Below are 20239 nucleotides of genomic sequence, written 5' to 3' on the forward strand. Positions count from 1 at the left end.
TAGGACGGGTGCAAGGACCACAAAACCTGACCTGGGGCTGGAGGAGGCCATGCCTCCCTGGGCCCCATCCTGCCCCGCCTCTGTCCATGGGGGTCTGTGTGGGCCCACCTCTGGTGAGCCTGGCCTCCATGGAGCTGACAGGTTCTCCCTGTTGCCAGGCAACTGCAAGAGCTGTTGGCTGTTGCTAGGAGCAGACTGAGGAGGCCCGAGGAGGGAGGATCAGCTCTCAAGCTTGGGGCGGAGCTGGTGGGGGAGAGGCGAGCCACGGACAGGCTGTGTTCCGGGCTCTGTGCGCCGTCTTTACAGGGTTCCGTGGATCAGAGGCACCTACGGAGCATATCTCTGGGTGTCTGTGTCCCAAGTGGGCATCCTGTGTCTTCATCTTGGCTGCATGCTTGCGGCAGTGCCTGCCTGAGCTTTGGCTCCAGGAAGGAGGGGGGCCCAGGGGGAGCCATTGGAGGACTTACAGGCCAGTGGCTCCTCAGCAAGGGAGCCGCTCAGATAGGGACACACAAGCCCTCCAAGGGGGGCGGACAGCCCGAGACCCGTGAGCTGCAACAAGATGTGTGCCAGGGTGGAAGGGGGGGAGCTGGTGATGCAGGGGGGCTGGGGGGGGCTGTGGGGGTCCAGCATCGGTGGCCAGCCCTCCTCCTGGCTTTGTGGACCTTCCTTGTCCTTGTCCGTGGGTTGAGGCCTCCCCAGCTGTCCCACTAGAAATGCATAGGGTTGCAGCCTGTCTAGTGGAAAGGCCATAAGATCATGGTCACTATGGTTCCGGAAGTCAGCTGGCATCTCTCTCCCTCCTTTGGGTCCCAGTTTGGGGTCCCAGGCTGAAGCCCAGGATGGCTAACTGTAGGAGGATGCCTCCTAGGCGACCATAGAAGGATGGTTAGGTAAATGCTGGCTGCCAGAGGAGGTGTAGAGGTGGCAATAGACTTTTTTAAAAATTAATTTGAGAGAAAGAGGAACGGGGAGAGAACTACCATGTGTCCCACGTGTTCAGGCATTGCTTGTGGCGGCGAGGGTGTCCGGAGACGATGCTGAGCGCCTGTCGGGGAGACGTGTTTTGTTTTGCTTTTTAAACGGGCCAAGCCATCCTCAGGAGGAGGCAGCCTCAGCCCCGAGGCCCGGCTCTGCGGTCCCGGAACAAGGTGACGGGGTTCATGGACTCGAACGGGCGACGAGGACACGCCTTCCCCGCCCAGTGCACGCAGCTCGCAGCGGCTCCGAGGGCTGGTTCCTGCTCGGCGCGCGCGCGGCACCGGATCCCCACCCTCGGGCTCCGAGGCCCTCCCGCCCCCGCCGTCCGGCCGCCGGGCCGGGCGTTCCGACCCAATCGGAGCCCGGCCTCGCCGGCTGTCCGCCCGGGCCCAATCCCCCCGGCTCGGCTGCGCCGCTGCGACTCTCCCGCGGCGAAGCCCCGCCTCCAGCCTGGCCCGAGCCTGGGCGGCGCCTCACGTCTTCCCCCTCCGTCCGCGAGCCAATCAGCGGCCCAGGATCCCCACGGCCCCGCCCCCGGGCCCGCCCCGGCCCAGTCCCAGGCCGGGCTCGCCCGGGCCCCGCCCCCGGCCCGCCCCGCCGTCGGTGCGCCGAGCCCTGGAAGGCGCCGCCCGCAGACGCTCGGAACTACGGACCCGAGAGCTACCCCGAGAGCGCCGGCGGCGGGAGCGGAGTGGGTCGCGCGGGGCCGAGCCGGGCCGGGGGCCGTGTGGGGGCCGGGCGGCGGCCGGGCCGGCGGGCGGCGGGATGGGCTGCACCGTGAGCGCCGAGGACAAGGCGGCGGCCGAGCGCTCCAAGATGATCGACAAGAACCTGCGGGAGGACGGCGAGAAGGCGGCGCGGGAGGTGAAGTTGCTGCTGTTGGGTGAGGCCGCGTCCTGCGCTGGGACCGCTGTTCCCGCTTCACGCCCCCGCCCCCCCCAGGACTTTGGCATCCAGGCTAGGGCTTTGAACCCCCAGACTGGGCCTGGGCCCCGACCCGGCCTGTCCAGGACCCCCAAATAATGATTCAAAACTCTAGCTTGGCCTAGACCTCTGGCCCATAGGTCAGACCCTCAACTCATCCCAAACCCCCAAACCCACCCACTTCTGCCCCAACGGAAGCTGCCCTGAACTCTGCGCGACCATCCGCCTTTGGCCGACCAAACTCACAGACCCTCAGACCCCAATCAGCGCCCCCCTCCCCCGCCAGTACCACATCTCCCCCTACTTGCTCCCCTGTTCCCACTGGGCATGAGCATCCCTGAGGCCCCTGCCAGGTCCCCCCCCCCCACCCCCCCCCACCCCCCGTGCCCATCTCTACTCTGGACCCCATACCCACCTGTGCATCCTGACCCCAGGGGGCCTTTTGATTGGGAAACCCTGACTGCTCATGAGCCCTCTCTCCAGCTGGAAGCCCCAAACCTTTAGAGACCCCTGCTCCATGCATCTGGCCCACCAGGTTCCTCGCTTCACGCATCCCTTCTCACACCCGCTGCTCCCCCTCCCGCACGTCCTCTCCCGCACTCTGGCCTTCCCCAGAGGCCCCATCCGTCCTGTGCCCACGGGCCGGCGGGAGGAGAGGGCCCAGCCCCGACGGAGGCGCCGCTGGTCCCGCTGGGGAAGGGCGCCAGGCCTGGGCTTCCCGGGGGAGCCGCTGGCTGTCGGCCCCCCAGTGCCTAAGCCCCGTAGGGGCTGCGAGGGAGGTGGGGGCACAGGCGGGAGTGCGGGTCGTGGTGCCTTCAATCCCAGGGAAGATGGTGGCTGCTTGAGGGGTGGGGGGAAGTGGAAGTGGTGAGACAGCCGACATGTTGCTGCCCCGGCGGGCGGGCGAGAGCTGCGGGCCTGCCGGGCTTCCCGCACCCCTTCTGGGCCGCAAGGCTGGGAGGGGGATGCTGAGCCCTGCGAGGGGGCCAGCGGGCCAGCCGGTGAGTGTGGGGGGCGGGGGGGGCACTGAGCTGGACTTTTGCAGAGACTGTGGGCCTGTGCTTGCCCCAGGCCAGCCTCCCGCTGGAGCAGGTGTGGTGCCGTGGCCGCCTGGTCTGGGGGTTTCAGGACGGGGGAGGCCCCCGCTGCAGCGTGGAGGCTGGACGGTGTGGGGGGGGTGTGGCCCCTCACCCCGAGTCGCTTTGGGTCCCTGGCTGAGAGACGGGGCCTTCCGTGCGGGCGTAGGGCCCAGGACAGCGTGTCTCCATCGGCCGCCCATCTGTTGACTGTCCCTGGGGGCCTGGCCTCAGGGGCACAGCCCGGAGGTTTCAAAATGGCATCCGCTCTCTGCGGGAGGAAGCGAAGGGGCGGGAGGGGCGGCGGCCCGGCCTCCTGGGCTGTTTTGCGTCGGGCGCTCGCCTCTTCCTGTCTCCGCTGCGGGAACGGCGAGTGGGTGTCTCTCGGGGGAACGCCCGCCGGGCTGGGAGGGGACCCCATCCTGCTGCTCCCGGCTCTGCCGGCCTCCGGCAGCCTCTTCCCGGGCCTCCGGCAGCCTCTTCCCGGCCGGTCTGTTGTGGCAGCTGAGATGCGGGCCCAGGAGCCCCGCTCGGGCCTGGGCCTAGCAGCCCCTCCCACCCGGGCTGGCAGAGCTGGGTGCAGGGTCCGGCTCCACGTCTTCTGGGCCGCGGGCCCCCCTCAGCTTCCTGCCCCCCCCTTTGCTCTCTCTGTGGGATGGGCTCCCCGGGCCCAGGTGGGAAGTGCCCTGGCGGCGGCCCTTTCCCGCCCAGGTGCAGGGAGGTGATGGGAGCCCGTGGAGCAGCCCGAGTGCGGGCGCCCGGCCCACATAGCGGGAAGGACTCCGTCCAGGCAACGGGACTCGCTGGGTATCCGCCAGCCTCCCTTCCCAGCCAGAACCACGCCCGCTGCCCCACCCGCACCCGGCTCCTTCCCGGCCTGGGTAGAGCGCCTGCGGCCGGCGGGCTGTCACCGGCGGAGGCAGATGTGCGCACTGGGGAGAGGTTTTCCTGGCAGCTTGGTGGGGGGGCAGAGGTGCTGATATCAGCCCCGCTCCAGGGACACCGCCACCTGTTGTCCCAGGCGGAATCCGGGCGTCAGGGGAAGGGAAGCCAGAGTCTGGGCTTGGGGGTTTCTCTGATTTCAGATGGGCCTGTGGGCAAAGGAGACAGTGTCGGTCACCGGCCTGGAAGGCCTCACGTGTAAGCAAGCACAGCGGCTCCTCCAGCCCCTGCACTTTGTGGCCCCTCACTTGGGGTGCTGTCCCGGTTCCACCTAACTCACGCCGCCTCTTCACAACTCTGCCCAGGCACCACCGCCCGGCACCTTCCTGGCAGCCCCTTCACCAAGGCTGGGTGCACCCTGGCTCTGGTGCTGCGGCTCCCCCCCTCAGAGCCCGTGTCTGGGCAGAGCTGCCCGCCCACCCTGAGATGGCAGGGCAGGGCTCCTCCTGGGCTAGGCATGGAGCCTGGCACCCACTGGGTGCTCCTTGTCTGTTTGTTGAATGAAGGAAGTGCTACTGAACTTGGTCTTGGGGATGGTGGATGGAGTGAGATGAGCCACAGCTGGCGTATGGTGGGCAGGTGGGTGGCAAGGGCTTGGTGTCGGGCCGATGACCAGGATTGGGGGATCCTGAGACGGAAGTTTCTGAGGCTTTTTCCCTGCTGGTCTCATTCCAGGCTGTGCCAGCACCTCAGACAGCCCTCCCCTCACTCCAGGCGGATCTCTTGCTGACCAGTCTGCAGCCCGTCTCAGGGCTTGGCACACAGTAGGGACTCCAACTCTTCCCACAGGAGAATGGCCTTGTGGTCTGCTCCTTCCTCTCGGTGTGACCTCAGAGGGACCCCCAGCTTGCTCAGGCTATTGGGGGACTGTCGCAGGCCTGTCTGGCTCTTGGGGCTCAGACCAGAGCAGGGCTCAGGAGTCCTGGCCTGGCCAGCGCAGACTGTACATGCGAGGGCTCCATTCGGTTTACGAAGGGCGGTCGATGGCCTTTGTCCTGTCTGTGTCTCTAACAAAGGGCCTGGCCCACGGTAGGTGGCTGGCTGGGGGATGGGTGAAAGTGGGGGTGCCTCCTAGGAAGGGGCCCTCTGGGTAGTCTTGAAGAATGACATTTGCTAGGGCTAGACAAGGGGGGCAAAGGGGCCAACTCCGCCAGGTACTGAGGTTCCCCAGCCCTTGGGTGGCTGTTTCCTGGCTCACCCTCCCTGGACCAGCTCTTGGGGTCACCAGATCTGGGTTCAAATCCCGAGCCTACCTAGTGCACTGGATGAGCAGCCCAGCTGGTAAATCCTGGTCCGCTCTCCACCTGTAACCTGAGCACCGGTGCCTGCTGCAGCCACAGGTGGGGAGTACACCAGAGCCTGGAGGGTGGGGACAGGCGAGGGACCCTCACTCACCCCTGCAGAGCGGAGAGTTTGGTAGGGAGGGGTCTCCCCGGCCTCCAGGCTGCTTGGCCCCAGGATGGAGTTTTGGGGAACCCCCTTCCTTGACCTCAGGCAGTTGCTCACAGCAAGTGGGGAGACCATGGCCTGTAGTGTAGACAGTTGGTGCCACCTGGAGTGACAGACTGTCCTGGGGGCCTTAGGCCCAGCCCTGGGGGGCTGAGCGCCTTCCTGGGGGTCTAGGGACCCAGCCTACCTCCAGTCCCGCTTTTCCCCCCACAGCCCTCGCCTTCCCGGCTGGAGCTCATTAGCATTTGAATGGGGGCGGGGCAGCTCGGCCTCCCAGGCTCTTCTTCCCACCCCTCCCCCAGGCTGGGCAAGGCTTTGTCTCCCGGGCGGGCTGGAGGTGCGGGGCTCCCGCACTAGGAGTGAGGGGGTCTGAGCCATTTCTGACACCTTCTGCCTGCGTCCTGCCCAGTCCCGCGAGCGCAGCCCCTGCCCGGTGCTGGGGCCGGCGGCCTGAGGCTCCTGTAGGGCGGGCAGGAGTGGGTCCTTCAGGGGATGCCCTCGAGCTGGGCGGCCTGGAGAGACTGGGTGGCCTTGCAAAGGAAGCCACACTGAGCTCAGCGGAGGGTGTCCCGGGAGGGTGGGCGGAGAACCCCAGGCAGAGGGCAGCCGTGGTGAGAAGAGAATGAGCCCCTTGTGGCTGGGGTGGACGGCAAGGCAGCTGGAGCGCAGGCCTCCATGCCAGGCCCGGCAGCCTCGGGACTCCATTGTGCTGGAGCTGGAGCCTCGGCTGCCAGATGGGGGCCTGGGCAGCCTGTCAGGAGGGATCCCAGCGAGGTCCCCAGGCCTCCAGCAGGGCTGGTCCTGAATCCCTGCCCTGGACACGAGCCCCTGGCTGTGAATCTCTTGGTCTTTGTCTTTAAAAGCCCCATTATTTTATTTTTAATATATTCGTATTGATTTCAGAGAGGAAGGGAGAGGGAGAGAGAGAGAAACATCAATGATGAGAGAAAATCATGGATCAGCTGCCTCCTGTACGCCCCACACTGGGGATCTAGCCTGCAACCTGGGCCTGGGCCCTGACCGGGAATCAAACCGTGACCTCCTGGATCATAGGTCAACGCTCAGCCACTGAGCCACGCTGGCTCAACCCCTGAGCCACGCCAGCCGGGCACCACCCATCCTTTTGGCAGGAACAGGATGGAGGAAGCTTTGTTCACAGAAGCTCTTAGCCACCGAGGGACCAAGCCCCTGTCGCACCACACCCCCCAGCAGGTGATGAGAGGTCTGACCAGAGCCCGAGTGCTGCCCCCCAACACCCCTTGGTGTTGTGGGGAGACAGGACTGGACAGATGCGGGGGTGGGGCGGGGAGAGCAGGGCCCAGGCCAGTCTCTGTCCATCTTCCCAACAGCTCAGGGCAAGAGTCCCAACCTAGGAGTTGAGTGAGGGGAAGGGGCCAGCGGGTTCTGGCCGGGCCATAGCTCATGGGCCCACCTAAGGTGCCCTGCAAGGTGCCCTGGAGCGAGGCCCTTAGATGGGGGCCCTGGGACCTGGTGCTCTGAGGCAGCCCCTCCCTCAGCCATAGTCCAGGGTGGGGCTTCTGCCCAGCACCTCTGGCCTGGAGCTCTTGTTCTTACTAAACCTCAGCCCAGCCCTGGCTGGTGTGGCTCAGTGGATAGAGTGTCAGCCTGCAGACTGAAGGGTCCTGGGTTCGATTCCGGTGAAGGGCACATGCCCGGGTTGCAGGCTCGATGCCCAGGAGGAGGCGTGCAGGAGGCAGCCGGTCAATGATTCTCTCTCATCATTGATGTTTCTCTCTCTCTCCCTCTCCCTTCCTCTCTGAAATCAATAAAAATATATTTAAAAAAAAACAAAAAAACAGCCAACCCTCACCCTCACCCTCTCCCCAATGCTGCTTCTTGGGGCTGTGGCCATCTTGGCGGTTTGGGAAGGGTACTCCCTGGAATAGCCAAATGTCTGCTGGGCGCCCTGCGGGTACATCCGGGCGTGGCAGTGAGACCCGGGCCAGCGGGAGCCAGAACCTACAGGTGGGCGGGACAGGGCTTGTTGAGAAGGTGTCCTTATGGCCTGGTGCGTCCCTGGTGTCACAGCTGCTACGGCTTCAAAATATGCAGAGGGGGTGGCAGTGGCAGCGCCCACTGTGTCCCTGCAGGCGGAGGGCGGTGGAGGCGGCGGCAGGGCTGGGCGGCTCGGGGAAGTGGTGTCCGCGCCAGAGGAAAAGGAGGAAGCAGCTGGAGGAGGAGGAGCCCCAAAGAGGAAGAGGCCAGAGGGCCCCGCTCTGCTGGGGGTGGGCAGGTGAGCCGTCCACTGGGAGCCTGGACGGTGAGGCCACCTGCTCGGGCTCATCGCACGTCCTGCGCCGCCCTGCTGGGCGCCTCTGGGTTGGAGCCAGCCCCGGCCCTTGTCCTGCCCCAGCAGCCCCTGGCCTCGGATCCCAGCGCCAGCAGCGCCGTGGCGATTCTGAGGGTTCCAGGCCCCTCCTCTGACCACAGGAAGTGGAGGCTGGGAGAGGGACGCCGGCCGGCGGGCGGGAGCTGGCAGGAAAGCGGAGCTGCTGCTGCGTCCCGAGCAGCCATGGCCTCCAGGGCCGGAAGGCCGGCTGCAGGCCCCGATGAATGCCCGGAAACGGAGCCGCAGCCTGGCATTAGCTCACTCTGGGTTTCCCCTGCCCCGGGCTGGACAGAGGGGCCCTGGTCCAGGCTAAGGATTCCCCCTGCTGCTGGCCACTGGCCTGGGTGCCTTCGCTCGGCCCCTGGGGACGAGAGCAGCTGCCTGATTGAGCCAGGGCTGCTATGGGGCCGGACGCTTCAGGCGCGGGTCTGACTCACACTCATCTCACTGATGGGGAAACTGAGGCCCGGGACAGTACGTGACTTACCCAATAAGTGGAGACACCAAGATGGGACCCGGGCAGTGGTTCTGAGCACGGCTGTGGCCTCACAGGAGCCTGCGCCCAGCTGGCAAGAATGATGAGCCGGGAGGCAGGCAGGTGCTGTGGGTGCGCACGTGCGCTGCACGTCTGGGTGGCCCGTCTTGGAGGAGATCGCAAGGGGACCGTGCCCAGGGCCGGACCCAGGACTGTGCATGAATCCTGTCGCTGCTCCGAGCCAGAACCTGCCCTGGGCACAGTGACTGTGCAGCTCCCCCATTTTTGCTTCCTGCCTTTCCTCGCAGCCCCCCAGGCAGAGGCAGGCACCTGAGTGCCTCACTCCCGCTGGCTTTACGCTTGCTCCGTCCACCACCGCCAGGCTTAGGCGACTGCGCCCGCTCGGAGGTGGGGCCCTGAGCTTGGAGAAGACTGGGAGCTGTCCTGTGAGGACAGAGTTCCCGCAGGCTGGGGCGGGCTCGTGCGCGTGCGGACTGTGTGCCACTGAGTCCGGGTGCGGGCTGGCAGCCACACTCGGTGCTGAGGCAGGTCCTCCTGCTCCTTGGCCTCAGGGTTTGTGGCCTCCCCTCTGCTCGGGGTCCCAGGGGTTCTGCTCTGTGTTGTCAGGCCGGGCCCCAGGGCTGAGGAGCCAGAGAGACAGGCAACTGGGAGCAGATCTGTAGGCTCCTGGGCTATGAGCTGCGCAGAGCAGAGCGCATCCTCGCGACCACTCAGGCCCCTTCCTCTCGGGCGGGCGGGGCTGGGACCTGGGGTGTCAGCATGGCCCCAGGGCTTGTGGGGACTCAGCAAGCTGCCGGCTTGGGCGAGACCCTGGGCTAGTTTGGGGTGAGTGTGAGGACCAGGGGGGCCTCCGGGCAGGCCTGGGGCTTGGCACACTCCCTCAGGGCACTGGGCACCTCACCTGGGGCCACCATAGTGACAGAAGTGGGGGGTTAGGTTCTTTGAAAACAGCAAAGGGGCCCCTTAAATGAAGAAGCAGCAGGAAGAGGGGTGCAACGTCCTGCCCCCCCCGTGTGACCTGGCGTCTCGGGCTGCTGTCGGGTGAGACCTGTCGCCTTAAGGCCCAACAGCACAGGCTCAGGGCCTCCTCTCCTCCAGGCGGCCTTTCCCACCCGGTGCCTCAGTTTCCCCTGCACAGTGGGCAGGCCCGGGGGAGACCGTCCTGCCCTGCAAGCCCTCTGTCTCTCTGTCTGTCTGGCCGGCCGGCCAGTTCCTCTTGCACGGAGAGCGCTGACTTGGCAGAGGCACTTCCCTGGGAGGTTCCGGGTTTGTTGGCACCTGGGGGAAGGCAAGGCCCATCCAAGACCCGCAGCGCAGACCCAGCGGAGCCGCTTCCAGGGAGTGAGGGCCCAAGCGGCACCTGGAGGAAGGAAGAGCTGCCGGGGGCGGGGCTCCCAGGGCCTTTGTCTGGCGGCCCCCCTCCCCTCCCCCCTCCCCCCTCCCCCTCCCGTTCCCATTGTTCCTGGCGCTGTGTCTCCGCAGACCCAGGGCTTCCCAGGCTCGGGCGGGTGATGGGTGAGGGTCCAGGCCCCTCCCCCAACGGCCCTGGCTGAGGCTGCTTTTCAGAAACAGATGCTCCCCAGCACCACCCCGCCCCCACCTCCTCCCCGGGTCTCCGGCTGCTGGCTCCCCCTGGTGGTGGAGGCCAGGACCCTGCGGCTGCAGGGGAGGGGCAGGAGCCGAGGTGGGGGGGGGGGGGCGCCGAACCGCGGGCTTGGCCCGGAGACGTGGCACCTTCCTGGGACGGGAGTGGGCGGTGGTGCTCGGGCTGCCTTTGGGGTGGGCGTCCCAGGGCTCACCCCACCTTCCCCCGAGCCCCACCGGGGTTGGCGGGTGGCGGCCATGGGGGCGGGCCTGCTGCTGTGGGTTAGAGCTGGGCTGCTTGCCCGACTACCCTGTGGTCACAGCCACTGCTCTGCCCTGGGCCTGCCACGTCGGCGGCCACTCTCCCAGGCCACGTGCACAGGGAGCCCACCAGCCCAGGAGCCGCCGGGCCTTCTGAGCCGGGGAGGCCAGGGCCAGGCCTTCTGAGCCCGGGAGGCCGGGACGTCCGCTGTGAGCGCCCAGGGAGGGAAGGAGCTGCTGTGTGGAGGAAGTGGGGACTCGAGCAAAGGGCCAGCAGAGTGCGTGGCTCCGACTAACACAAGTCCCGGCAGGACCCGCTGCTGAGTCAGCGCCTCGCCGGCCACGGCCGCTCTGAAAGCCTCCGAGGCTCCCTCCAGCCGGCCCAGCCGCCACGCCGCAGGTTGTGGCTGGAGTGGCCTCACCGCGGGGTCACTGGGCTGCAGTGCTCTTGTGAGAGCGTTGGGGAAACCTGCGGTCTTCCCAAGGGTAGAAAACGCCGCTAATAACTTTTATCTCGGTTCTCCCCGGGCGCCGGGCGCTGAGAGCTTTGTGTTAACCCTCAGCCTCTCCTGGGAGGAGGGAAGGGTGCCAGGACCGGGCTGGAGGGGCTCAGCTCTGAGGCCTCAGGGAGGACCAGGATGAGCACCAGGGCAGGCACAGGTCTGGGTCCCCCTCTGGGCGAAGATCTGAAAGTGAGAGATGAGCGGGCTGGCCATTCAAGGCTGGGCAGTGTCTGCAGAGGGGAAACTGAGGCCAGAGAGGACAGTGGCATGTCAGGGCCTCCCAGCAGGGCAGAGCCTGGTCCAGGAGGTAGAGGGTCCGAGATGGACAGGCAGCAGTGACCTGATGCTGGGCTGGGGGTCATGCAGCTGGACTGGTGGCTGAGCGCCTGCTGCAGAGGCCTGTGGCCTGGTCCGGGCAGGTGGCCTGGTGCTGCCTCCTCCCCCATCTGCTCCTCCTCCGTGGGGGCCGCGCTCGGAGTGGAAGCAGATGTTCCAGCAGAGCAGCCGCTGGGGCCGGCACATCAGGGCAATTACTGCCGCCTCCCGGGGCCCAGCAGCTGCGCCCGCCCTGGGCAAGGGCTGAGAGGAGGCGTGGCCGTGGGAACACTTCTGGCCGCCCCAGCTCTGCGGGGCCTCTGCACGGGGCCTTCTGAGCAGGAGCCTGCATGGAGGGCCCTCCTGGCACCTGGGCAACAAGCTGGAGCCCGGGAGGGAAGCCCTCCCCTCTGAGGGGAAGGTGCACAGCTGGGGGGCTGGGTGCCCGGGATCAGCGAGGTGCAAGCAGACTCTGAGCCAAGTGCCGGCTTATATGGTGGCAGCACTGCAGGCCGCGATGGGAAGGGGGCCGCTGGAGGGGTGAAGATGAGGCCGGCAGGTCCCCGAGAGCCGGGGTCCTCATCCCACCCATCCCACCAGCGTCGTGCTGTGGTCCCACCCCTCTGCCCCGGCCCCCTGACCTGCCCTAGCCGCTCCTGCCCCTGATTCTGTCCCCGGGGCCCCCTGCTTCCTGCCCGGCCGCCAGCACCCCGCTTTGTCCTACCACTCTCTCCTTCCCACCTAAGTCCAGGGGTGGGGCTCTGGGACCTTGGGTGCCCCCCTGTGAAGCGGCAGTCTTTCTGCAGCGAGCCCTGCCCTGGGCTCTTAGGATGTGAGGGCAAGGGAGACAGGCTCCCCGGGGACAGGAAGTGGGCCCTCGCCTGCCGGGGCAGGGAGCAAGCACCCTGGCTCCGGCCCGCTTGCCTGGGTGCTGCCCACCCCGTGGTGCCTGCCAGTCTGCCCCGCCAGGAAAATCAGATGCAAAGCGAGTTTGTGCTGTCATCCCTGTCGCCGGGCAAGGTCGATGCCTTGCTCACACCATTTACCAAGAGGTTGTTCCCCGGGCCAGCCAGGGACACTGGTGACTCAGGCAACGGGGGTCGCAAAGTTACACAAGAAGCGACAACCCTCACCCGGACCTCGGTCCCCTGTGCGGAGAGCTGTCGCTCTGAGTGTCAGTTCGCCGGGGTGGGCATGGCGTGTTGCTCTGACCCATCACTGCACATCCTTGGCCTCCGCGGCCCCGCGAGGCCCCAGTCCTGGCCGGGACTCCGACTCTGTGGCTCCTGGTCCCTCCGCCCGGGATGTGCCCCCTCCCGCCTGCTCTGCGGGAGAGTGCCTGGGCAGGAGGGACGCTCACGCAGTCACTGGGCTGGTCAGTCAGCAGGTGGGTGTGCGGGCGGCGGTCCTGGCCGCTCTGCGGTGCGGTGAAGGGGTGCTGCCATCTGACCACAGCCCACGCCCCTGGACACCGGGACTGGAGCCTCACTGCCCCCCACACACACCTGCCACCCCCCGTGCTCCTCTGCCCATGATGCCAGGCAGCTGGTGGCGCCTGTGAGGGGAGCCCAGACCCCTCTCGGAGGGCCGCTGGGTTGGGAACACACCCAGGGCCACAGCTGCGCCTCGGCTTCTGGCCGTACGTGGCTCTGCTGCTGCCTGGAGGGCCCTGCGGAGACGGCGGGTGCGTGAACCCGTGGTCCGCCTGCCGCAGGGCACTTGGGGCCGCTTGGGGGGCACTGCACTCGGACAGACGGGCCACCGGGGCCTCCAGCCCCGGGACAGCAGCCTCTCCGCTTCCTTACTGGTCAGGGGCTGAGGACAGAACAGGTGCGGTTACTTAGACGTGATGGGCCTGGAGTGGCATTTCCCGGAGAGGGCGCTGTTCGTGCTTTGCTGTTGTCATTATTGCTGTTACTCTTTTTAATATATTTTATTGACTTCGGAGAGGAAGGGGGAGAGAGAGATAGAAACATCAATGATGAGAGACAATCATTGATTGGCTGCCTCCTGCACGCCCCCTACTGGGGATCAAGCCCGCAACCGGGGCATGTGCCCTGACCAGGAATCCAACCATGACCTCCTGGCTCGTAGGCCGACGCTCAACCACTGAGCCACATGGCCGGGCTATTGCTCGTGTTAGTGTGTGTGTCAGCCACGCCATCCTCTGAGGCGTCTTTACTGACCCCGAGGGCCAGAGTCCCCGCGTGTGACCTGCCCACTCACCTGCGGAGCTGCTCAGAGGGATGGACCTGCCAGTGGTCAGGAGGGTTGGGACACATGTCGGTGGGGCACGGGGCAGGGGCACCCAGCAAGGAGAACTCCGTGGGCAAAGGCCAGGAGGTGGCAGAGGCAGTGCCTGGCAGGTGCAGTTGTGATGGGGCCGGAGCAGCGGGAACAGTGGGCAACGGCCGGGAGGCTGAGCCGTGTCCAGCCGAGGTGCCTGCGCCTGGAGCTCAGGGGGAGAAGGGGAGGGAGGTGAGGCCCTGTCCCCGCCCCTCCGGCCCCTGGTCATCACCCTTCCCTGGGGAATGCAGGCTCCTGGGCTGCGCCCTCTAGACCTGGCTCTGTGTCTGGGAGGAAACCTGGGAATTGGCTGTTTTTATCTCCCAGGGCATCGTCCCACAGGGTCTGAGCTTAATTGTAGAAGGACTGGGCTTCTGAACCCTGGCCCACGCTCTTGCGACCAGACTTTACTTTTCTGGGCCGCTGTGGCAGTTACAGGAGAGCTGCCACAGGCCCCTCACCTCTGGCCCAGGGGAGACACGGGGTGGGTGTGCTGGGCCAGGGAGCACAGTGAGTCACTGTGTGTTACACTGCCCGGCCCCCAGGTCCCGGTCTCCATCTGCTCAGGGCCGACCTGGGCTCCGCAGGCAGAGGGCTTGGCCCTGGGCCATGTCTGGAGACAAGAGCATGACGCCGTGCCCATCCAGGGCCTTGGCAGCTACGCCGGGTGTGGGAGGAGGCCACTCCCTGCCAGCACTGCCCGGACTCAGTGTGGGGGAGCCAGCCTGCCTGTGGGATGGCAGGGCGACTCCTGCAGGGCAGTGGGGAGCCACGGGGGCTGTGGGGCTGTGGGAGGCCGAGTCTGGGGAGAGTCCACTATAGGGCGCAAGTGTCTCAGTCACCTCGACCACATGGCCCTGCCAGCCGCAGCCCCGCCGGCTCTGCTGCCCGCCTGCCTCCATCTCACCTGTGCAGTTGGTGGGAGGGTGAGCGCGGCCTCCAGGGCTTCAGGTGGCTGGGCCCTCGGCGTCCCGTGGAGCCCACGGCCGGCGGCTCCCTGACCTGCGCCCTCCGTTCCAGGTGCTGGGGAGTCGGGGAAGAGCACCATCGTCAAGCAGATGAAGTGAGTGCTGTGTGCGGACGGCCTCCCCGCCTCGGTCTCCCCTCTCCTGGGCCCAGCTCAGGGCGCTCCCAGAGGCAGCCATCCGTCCTCAGAACCCGCGGGGCGGGGGGGGGGGGGGGTGGCAGGGGCAGTTCCGTCCTCTCTGAAGTGGGTCCCTGCAGGCCCCAGCCCCCCAGGTGGTTGTGCGCTCTCTGTGGCCTGTGGCCATTAACCCGCCCCCTGGCTGCCAGGATCATCCATGAGGACGGCTACTCCGAGGAGGAATGCCGGCAGTACCGGGCGGTCGTCTACAGCAACACCATCCAGTCCATCATGGCCATCGTCAAAGCCATGGGCAACCTGCAGATTGACTTCGCCGACCCCTCCCGCGCGGTACGTGGGCTCCCCCACCCCTCCCGCCTCCCAGAGGCCTCAGGGCCCGTCATGTCCTAGGGAACCTGAGGGGGCCCAGCCTCGGCCCTATCCCCGGGGCCTCCCGCCCTTGTCAGGTGGGGCAGGGTGCTCCCTGCGACTGCTGACCCCCCTGCGGTCCCCAGGACGACGCCAGGCAGCTGTTTGCGCTGTCCTGCACGGCCGAGGAGCAGGGCGTGCTCCCCGAGGACCTGTCCGGTGTTATCCGGAGGCTCTGGGCCGACCACGGCGTGCAGGCCTGCTTCAGCCGCTCCCGGGAGTACCAGCTCAACGACTCCGCTGCCTAGTGAGTGCGCCTGGCGGGGCGGGCGGGGGGGTGGGGTTGCCCTCAGAGGCTGGGACTGTCAGCTGAGGCCTTGCACGGTTTGGCTTGGGGTGGGAGGTGTGGTATGTCCAGGCCAGGAGGAGGGCCAGGCAGGGGCTTACAGAGCCCGTCCCCTGCGGGCCGCCGGCGGCTCATCTGTCCTCACACACAGTCGTTCTAAAGACCCGTTTGCTGCCACCTGCTCTGCCAGGTCCTGGGCAAGGCTTCAGGGACACGGGTGAGTGGAGCAGACAAGCTCCCAAGCAGTGACAACCTCGGTGTCAGTGTGGTGGCAGCCGCGGGGGCAGGCCAGTGAGGGGTGCCTCAGGGAGTCTGCCCTGGACTTGGGGGAATGGGCACAGCCTGTGCCAGCTCCCGGGTGGTGAAGTGCTGACTGTGCCTTGGTCACAGGGGAAGTTCAGGCTGGCTGGGCAGGGTGCCAGGAGGGAGGCAGGGTCTGGGAGATGACACGGGTGAGGTGCAGCCCAGGGCTTGAGCTCAGGACCAGCTGGGGAATCACGGGATCCCAGGAGTCCCGGAGGGAAGCCCAGCCCGCAGGACGCACTGACCGCCTTTCCTGAAGTACCTGCACGTGCCACGCCTGGCGCAGGGCGCTGAGTGCCCCGTGGGGAGTAGGACAGACAGGCTGGCAGCCAGGGCTGAGGCTGCAGGGCTGTGGGCGACACCCATAGGCTCTGGACGGTGCCACCCAGATAGGCTGCCGACCCTGTGCCCGCCTCCTCCTGGCCTGCACACACCATGCCGCCCAGAGCCCGTCCGCGGGCAGGACCTCAGGAGGGGGTGGGAGGCGTTCCCTGCCAGTTATGTGGACAGTCCCCACCCTCGCAGAGGTCTGAACCCCCGGTGAGCGCCCCCCCACCCCCCAAGATACAGTCTCAGCCAAACACGGGCCTCGGGGCCTCCGCACTGCCCTTCCACCGTCACAGGCTCAGCAGCGCTGTGGGCCCTGTCAGTCATTACCACCTCTGTGCCCAGGCCTCCAGGGAGGCGGGCGAGAGCCGCCTGCCAGGCCACTTCCCACTCCTCCCCGTTCCCTTCTCCTTCCTGTCCAGCGCCTGCTGCGTGCACAGCGCTGTTCTGGGGGGGGATTCAGCAGTGAGTGAACGCAGGCCCTGCTCTCCTGGCAGGTTTTTGCCTCCACGGAGGGTGGGGAGTGGGTTGGGACACCCCCTCTCTCCGCAGCCGTCCTCCAGGGCTGCCCTGGGGCCGCGAGGCCCTGGGGAGAGCCCACCTATTGGGGAAGGAGAGACGGGGGTGGAACCACCCAGGGGCCTCCAGACTAGAGGCGCTCGGTGGGGGGCGGGGCTTGGTGTGGAGGTTACAGCACAGGCGTCATGGTCCCCCCGGTTCTTCCTGTTTTTCTGTTCTGTCTCTGTGTCTCTGAGGTCATTTCCCTCTGGCCAGGCTGCTGGTGGGAACCAAGGGCTGGCCCAGCAGTCCTGCCCCAGGAGCAGGACTTCGGTGCTGGGCGGCCTGGACCCAGCCCCGGACTCAGCAGGATACTGAGGCCGGCCGTAGGCGGAACCAGGGCCTGGCTGGGCGGGTTGGTGCTGACATGGGCGCTAATAAGGGAGCTGGTAACATGAAGCCCCTGGGGCCCCAAGTAGGTGTTGATGCCCCCCCTGAGGAGCCCAGCCTGCCCAGCCCCGCGTCCAAGTCCAAGGACACGCCAGGTTGCTCTATGGCTGACGCCATAATTGCACTGATGAGCATCCCGAATCCCTCGCTGGAGAACTGATCTGTCCGCTCCCACCCCTGCACCTGCAGCTCTAGCATCCGGGCCCCCAGCTGAGGCCGGCCTGTCTCAGACCTGGGTGCGGGGCTGGGCCGGCCACAGGCACCGAGCTGCCCCTCAAGGGCCTGATCTACAGGTGGGAGCCGAGGGATTCTGGTCCAGGTTTCCTCATCTGAGCAACAAGTGTCATGCAGGTCAGGAGGCCCCTGCTGGCCCCACTGAGCCCCCCCTCCACCCCCCCACTCCAGCTACCTGAACGACCTGGAGCGCATCGCACAGAGCGACTACATCCCCACCCAGCAGGACGTGCTGCGGACCCGGGTGAAGACCACGGGTATCGTGGAGACACACTTCACCTTCAAGGACCTGCACTTCAAGTGAGCACAGTGTGTGTGTGTGTGTGTGTGTGTGTGTGTGTGTGGAGAGGCAGAGGTGACGAGGGAGGGGCCTCCCTCCAGGACCTGCTCCTGGCTGTGCAGGGAGCGAGGGCAGCCCTGCTCTTGCCAGCAGCTCACATGCTCTGCGACCTGCCCCTGTGGCCACAGCCGGCCCTGCCGACAGCCCCGAGCCTGCCGGGCCACACTCCCTGGCCCAGAGTCGGGGACCCTGGACAAGTGTGGAGCCGTGAGGGTAGCCGGCCACCCTGAGCAGCTCTGTCCTCAGTGGCCGGCCTAGGGATGGAGCCGGGATCCTTCCAGAGGCTCCTCCCGTCTCTGGAGCTAAGGTGCCCCTGTGTCCGCAGGATGTTCGACGTGGGTGGCCAGCGGTCTGAGCGGAAGAAGTGGATCCACTGCTTCGAGGGCGTGACAGCCATCATCTTCTGCGTGGCCCTGAGCGCCTACGACCTGGTGCTCGCGGAGGATGAGGAGATGGTGAGCGCAGAGAGACCACGAGGGGCGGGGCGGGGGGGCGGGGAGGGTGTGCGGCCAGGCTGACTGCTGTCCTGCCCCCAGAACCGCATGCACGAGAGCATGAAGCTGTTCGACAGCATCTGCAACAACAAGTGGTTCACAGACACGTCCATCATCCTCTTCCTCAACAAGAAGGACCTGTTCGAGGAGAAGATCACTCACAGCCCCCTGACCATCTGCTTCCCCGAATACACAGGTGAGGGGCTGGGCCTCGGGGCGCTGGGGGGACCCGCTGGCTCGCAGCGCCCCCTGCTGGACAGAGGGGTAACTGTGGGGCCCTTGGTCCGGCTGGTGCTTTTGGGACTTAAGTACTTGTGCCTGCAGGTGGGGGCCCTTCTTCCCACCCTGGGGGTGGGCCCTTCCGTGTGCACGTGGGCATCCTCCTCCCACTCAGGTGTGTCTGCGCTCACACCCTCATCCTGTGCACGTAAGCACCCTGTGTGTGTGTGGGGACACGCGGGACGGGCCGGTCTCACCGTGCTGCCTCCACAGGGGCCAACAAGTACGAGGAGGCAGCCGGCTACATCCAGAGCAAGTTCGAGGACCTGAACAAGCGCAAGGACACCAAGGAGATCTACACCCACTTCACCTGCGCCACCGACACCAAGAACGTGCAGTTCGTGTTCGACGCCGTCACTGACGTCATCATCAAGAACAACCTGAAGGACTGCGGCCTCTTCTGAGGGGCAGCCGACCTGGCAGGACGGTGAGCCCGGGGGCCAGGCAGGGAGCTGGGGGGCCAGGGCGGGACCAGGCAGGGAGCTGGGGGGGGGTCAGGCAGGGAGCTGGGGGGCTGGGGTGGGACCAGGCAGGGAGCTGGGGAGGGACAGAGCAGGGCCACTGACCCAGAGCAGGGACGCAGGAGTCCAGGTGAGCGCCCAGTAGGAGAGCAGAGGACAAGGGGCATGCAGGCTGGTGAGTCAGGAGGGTCACCCAGTGCCTGGACACAGGCAGGGCTGGGCTCTGTGCTGCCCGGTGGCCCACACAGCCGCAGTGCCTGGCTGTGCGCTGGGACAGAACTAAAGGGCTGTTTGGCCTTCCTTGGAGAAAACTCACTTCCTCTCCACCAGGCCCTGGGCCCAGCCTGGAGGACGCTGGGGCCCCCACCTGCCGCTCAGTGTGACCGGCTCTGTGCTCCTCCCTCTTAGCCTCCGACCTTGAGGGTTCTGAGCCGGGCTGGCTCCCCTGGGCCTGGGGAGGCGGGAAGACTCTGCCAGCCTCAGACCCCCTCCCCCAAGGAGCCCAGCAACGGGCACTGGCTTCTGGGTGGCCACTGTGTCCCTGGTAACAAGCGGGTGGGAAAGGAGCAGGTCATTGTGGGGGGGGGTGGGGGGAGTCACACAGTGTCTACCTCCTGACCCATGCCCTGCCTGCCCCCACCTTAGGGCTGCCGCCGAATCTGCTCCCCCAGTTCCTGAGGAAGATGGGGGCAAGAGGACCACGCCCCCCACCTGCCCTCCCCACCGCTTCCCCCCTCTCTCTGTTCTTGGCTCCCCCTGTTGCCTCCCTCAGCTCCCGAGACTTGGGGAAGGGGGTGCCACAGGCTTCCCTGTCTGAAGCCTGTCCTTGTCCCAGGTGCTGGGCACAGCTGGGGTACCCCCTTCCTGGGCATCTGTCTGTTCTGGATTTGGCCCTTGTCTTGTTCTGGGATGGGGGAGGGGAGCACATCCAGACCAGTGCCTGGAGGGGCACTCACTTCTCCAGCCTGGGACCCCGGCTTCACCCAGCCCCAGCCCCTGGCCCAGCCCAAGGCCAGATGTTTACAGGGAGCCTCCTGCCCCCCCCACACACACACCCCCAGCCGCTCGGAGGCCCAAGGAAAAGCACAAGACGCGTGAGACGCCACCATTCCTGGAGACCACAGTCCACTGCTCGTTCTCGTAGCTTTTTAAAAAAACGAAAGGAAAAAAAAAAACACGCAAACTTAGAAACTTTTTAGAGGAAAAACTATTTAAAACTGTCCGATCCTGACCAGCTCCCCCAGCCCCATTCGAGCGATGCCGTGCCTTGAGTGTGTCTGTGTGTTTACACCCGCCCTGCTGGCTGCCCCTGTGCGGCCCCCCTCCCCCCACACCGTCGGGCCCAAGGGCTGCCAGCTTCACAGAGGCCTGTCCCAGGGCCACCGGCTCCATTAACCTCCATGTAGCCCTTAGCGCTAACCTAGGAACCGCCGCTGCCTGCCGAGGGGTCACGCCCCTCGTGCCCTCCCCCAGGTCGGGTCCTTCAGCGTTGAACACTTCCTTGCTTTTTTCACGTTTTATGGAATTGTTCACCTGGTTTGAAATAATAAAATGTAGAAAGAAAAACACCAAGAACTGCTCAGCTTCCTTTTTTCTGGGGAGCAAAGACCAGGCTGCAGTGCCACGCTGACGGTGTGGACCCACCCCCTCCCTCACCCACCCCCTCAGGGTGGCGGCCCTGGGTGCTGGGCTGCCCGCTCAGGCCCAGGACTCAGCACTTGGTATGTGTCCCCTCTCCCCCCAGCACCTCTGCGACCTGGCGGGGGCAGCATCCAGCCTCGCTGGAGGGTCAGGGGCACACTTCCAAGGACACGGAGCAGGAGGTGCCCGGTGAGTGGAGTGGAAGGAAACTGACTCAGCGCCCAGGCCCGAGGCCCAGGGGCCGTG

General features: G+C 66.4%; 1 protein-coding gene across 1 annotated transcript; it reads left to right on the plus strand.

Annotated features, from left to right (window-relative positions):
• The first annotated feature begins 1609 nt into the window (after positions 1–1609).
• GNAI2 (G protein subunit alpha i2) lies at positions 1610–19927 on the plus strand. Its single transcript, XM_070391309.1, has 9 exons — positions 1610–1864; positions 14188–14230; positions 14461–14602; positions 14767–14927; positions 16950–17078; positions 17444–17573; positions 17655–17808; positions 18105–18318; positions 18998–19927. Exons 1-8 carry the CDS (start codon positions 1747–1749, stop codon positions 18293–18295), a joined length of 1068 nt encoding a protein of 355 aa, XP_070247410.1. The 5' UTR covers positions 1610–1746; the 3' UTR covers positions 18296–18318; positions 18998–19927.
• Positions 19928–20239: the final 312 nt, after the last annotated feature.

The sequence above is a fragment of the Myotis yumanensis genome, unplaced genomic scaffold, assembly GCF_028538775.1.
Source record: "Myotis yumanensis isolate MYYU_CA2020_CCGP unplaced genomic scaffold, mMyoYum1.0.hap1 SCAF_14, whole genome shotgun sequence".
Lineage (NCBI taxonomy): Eukaryota > Metazoa > Chordata > Mammalia > Chiroptera > Vespertilionidae > Myotis > Myotis yumanensis.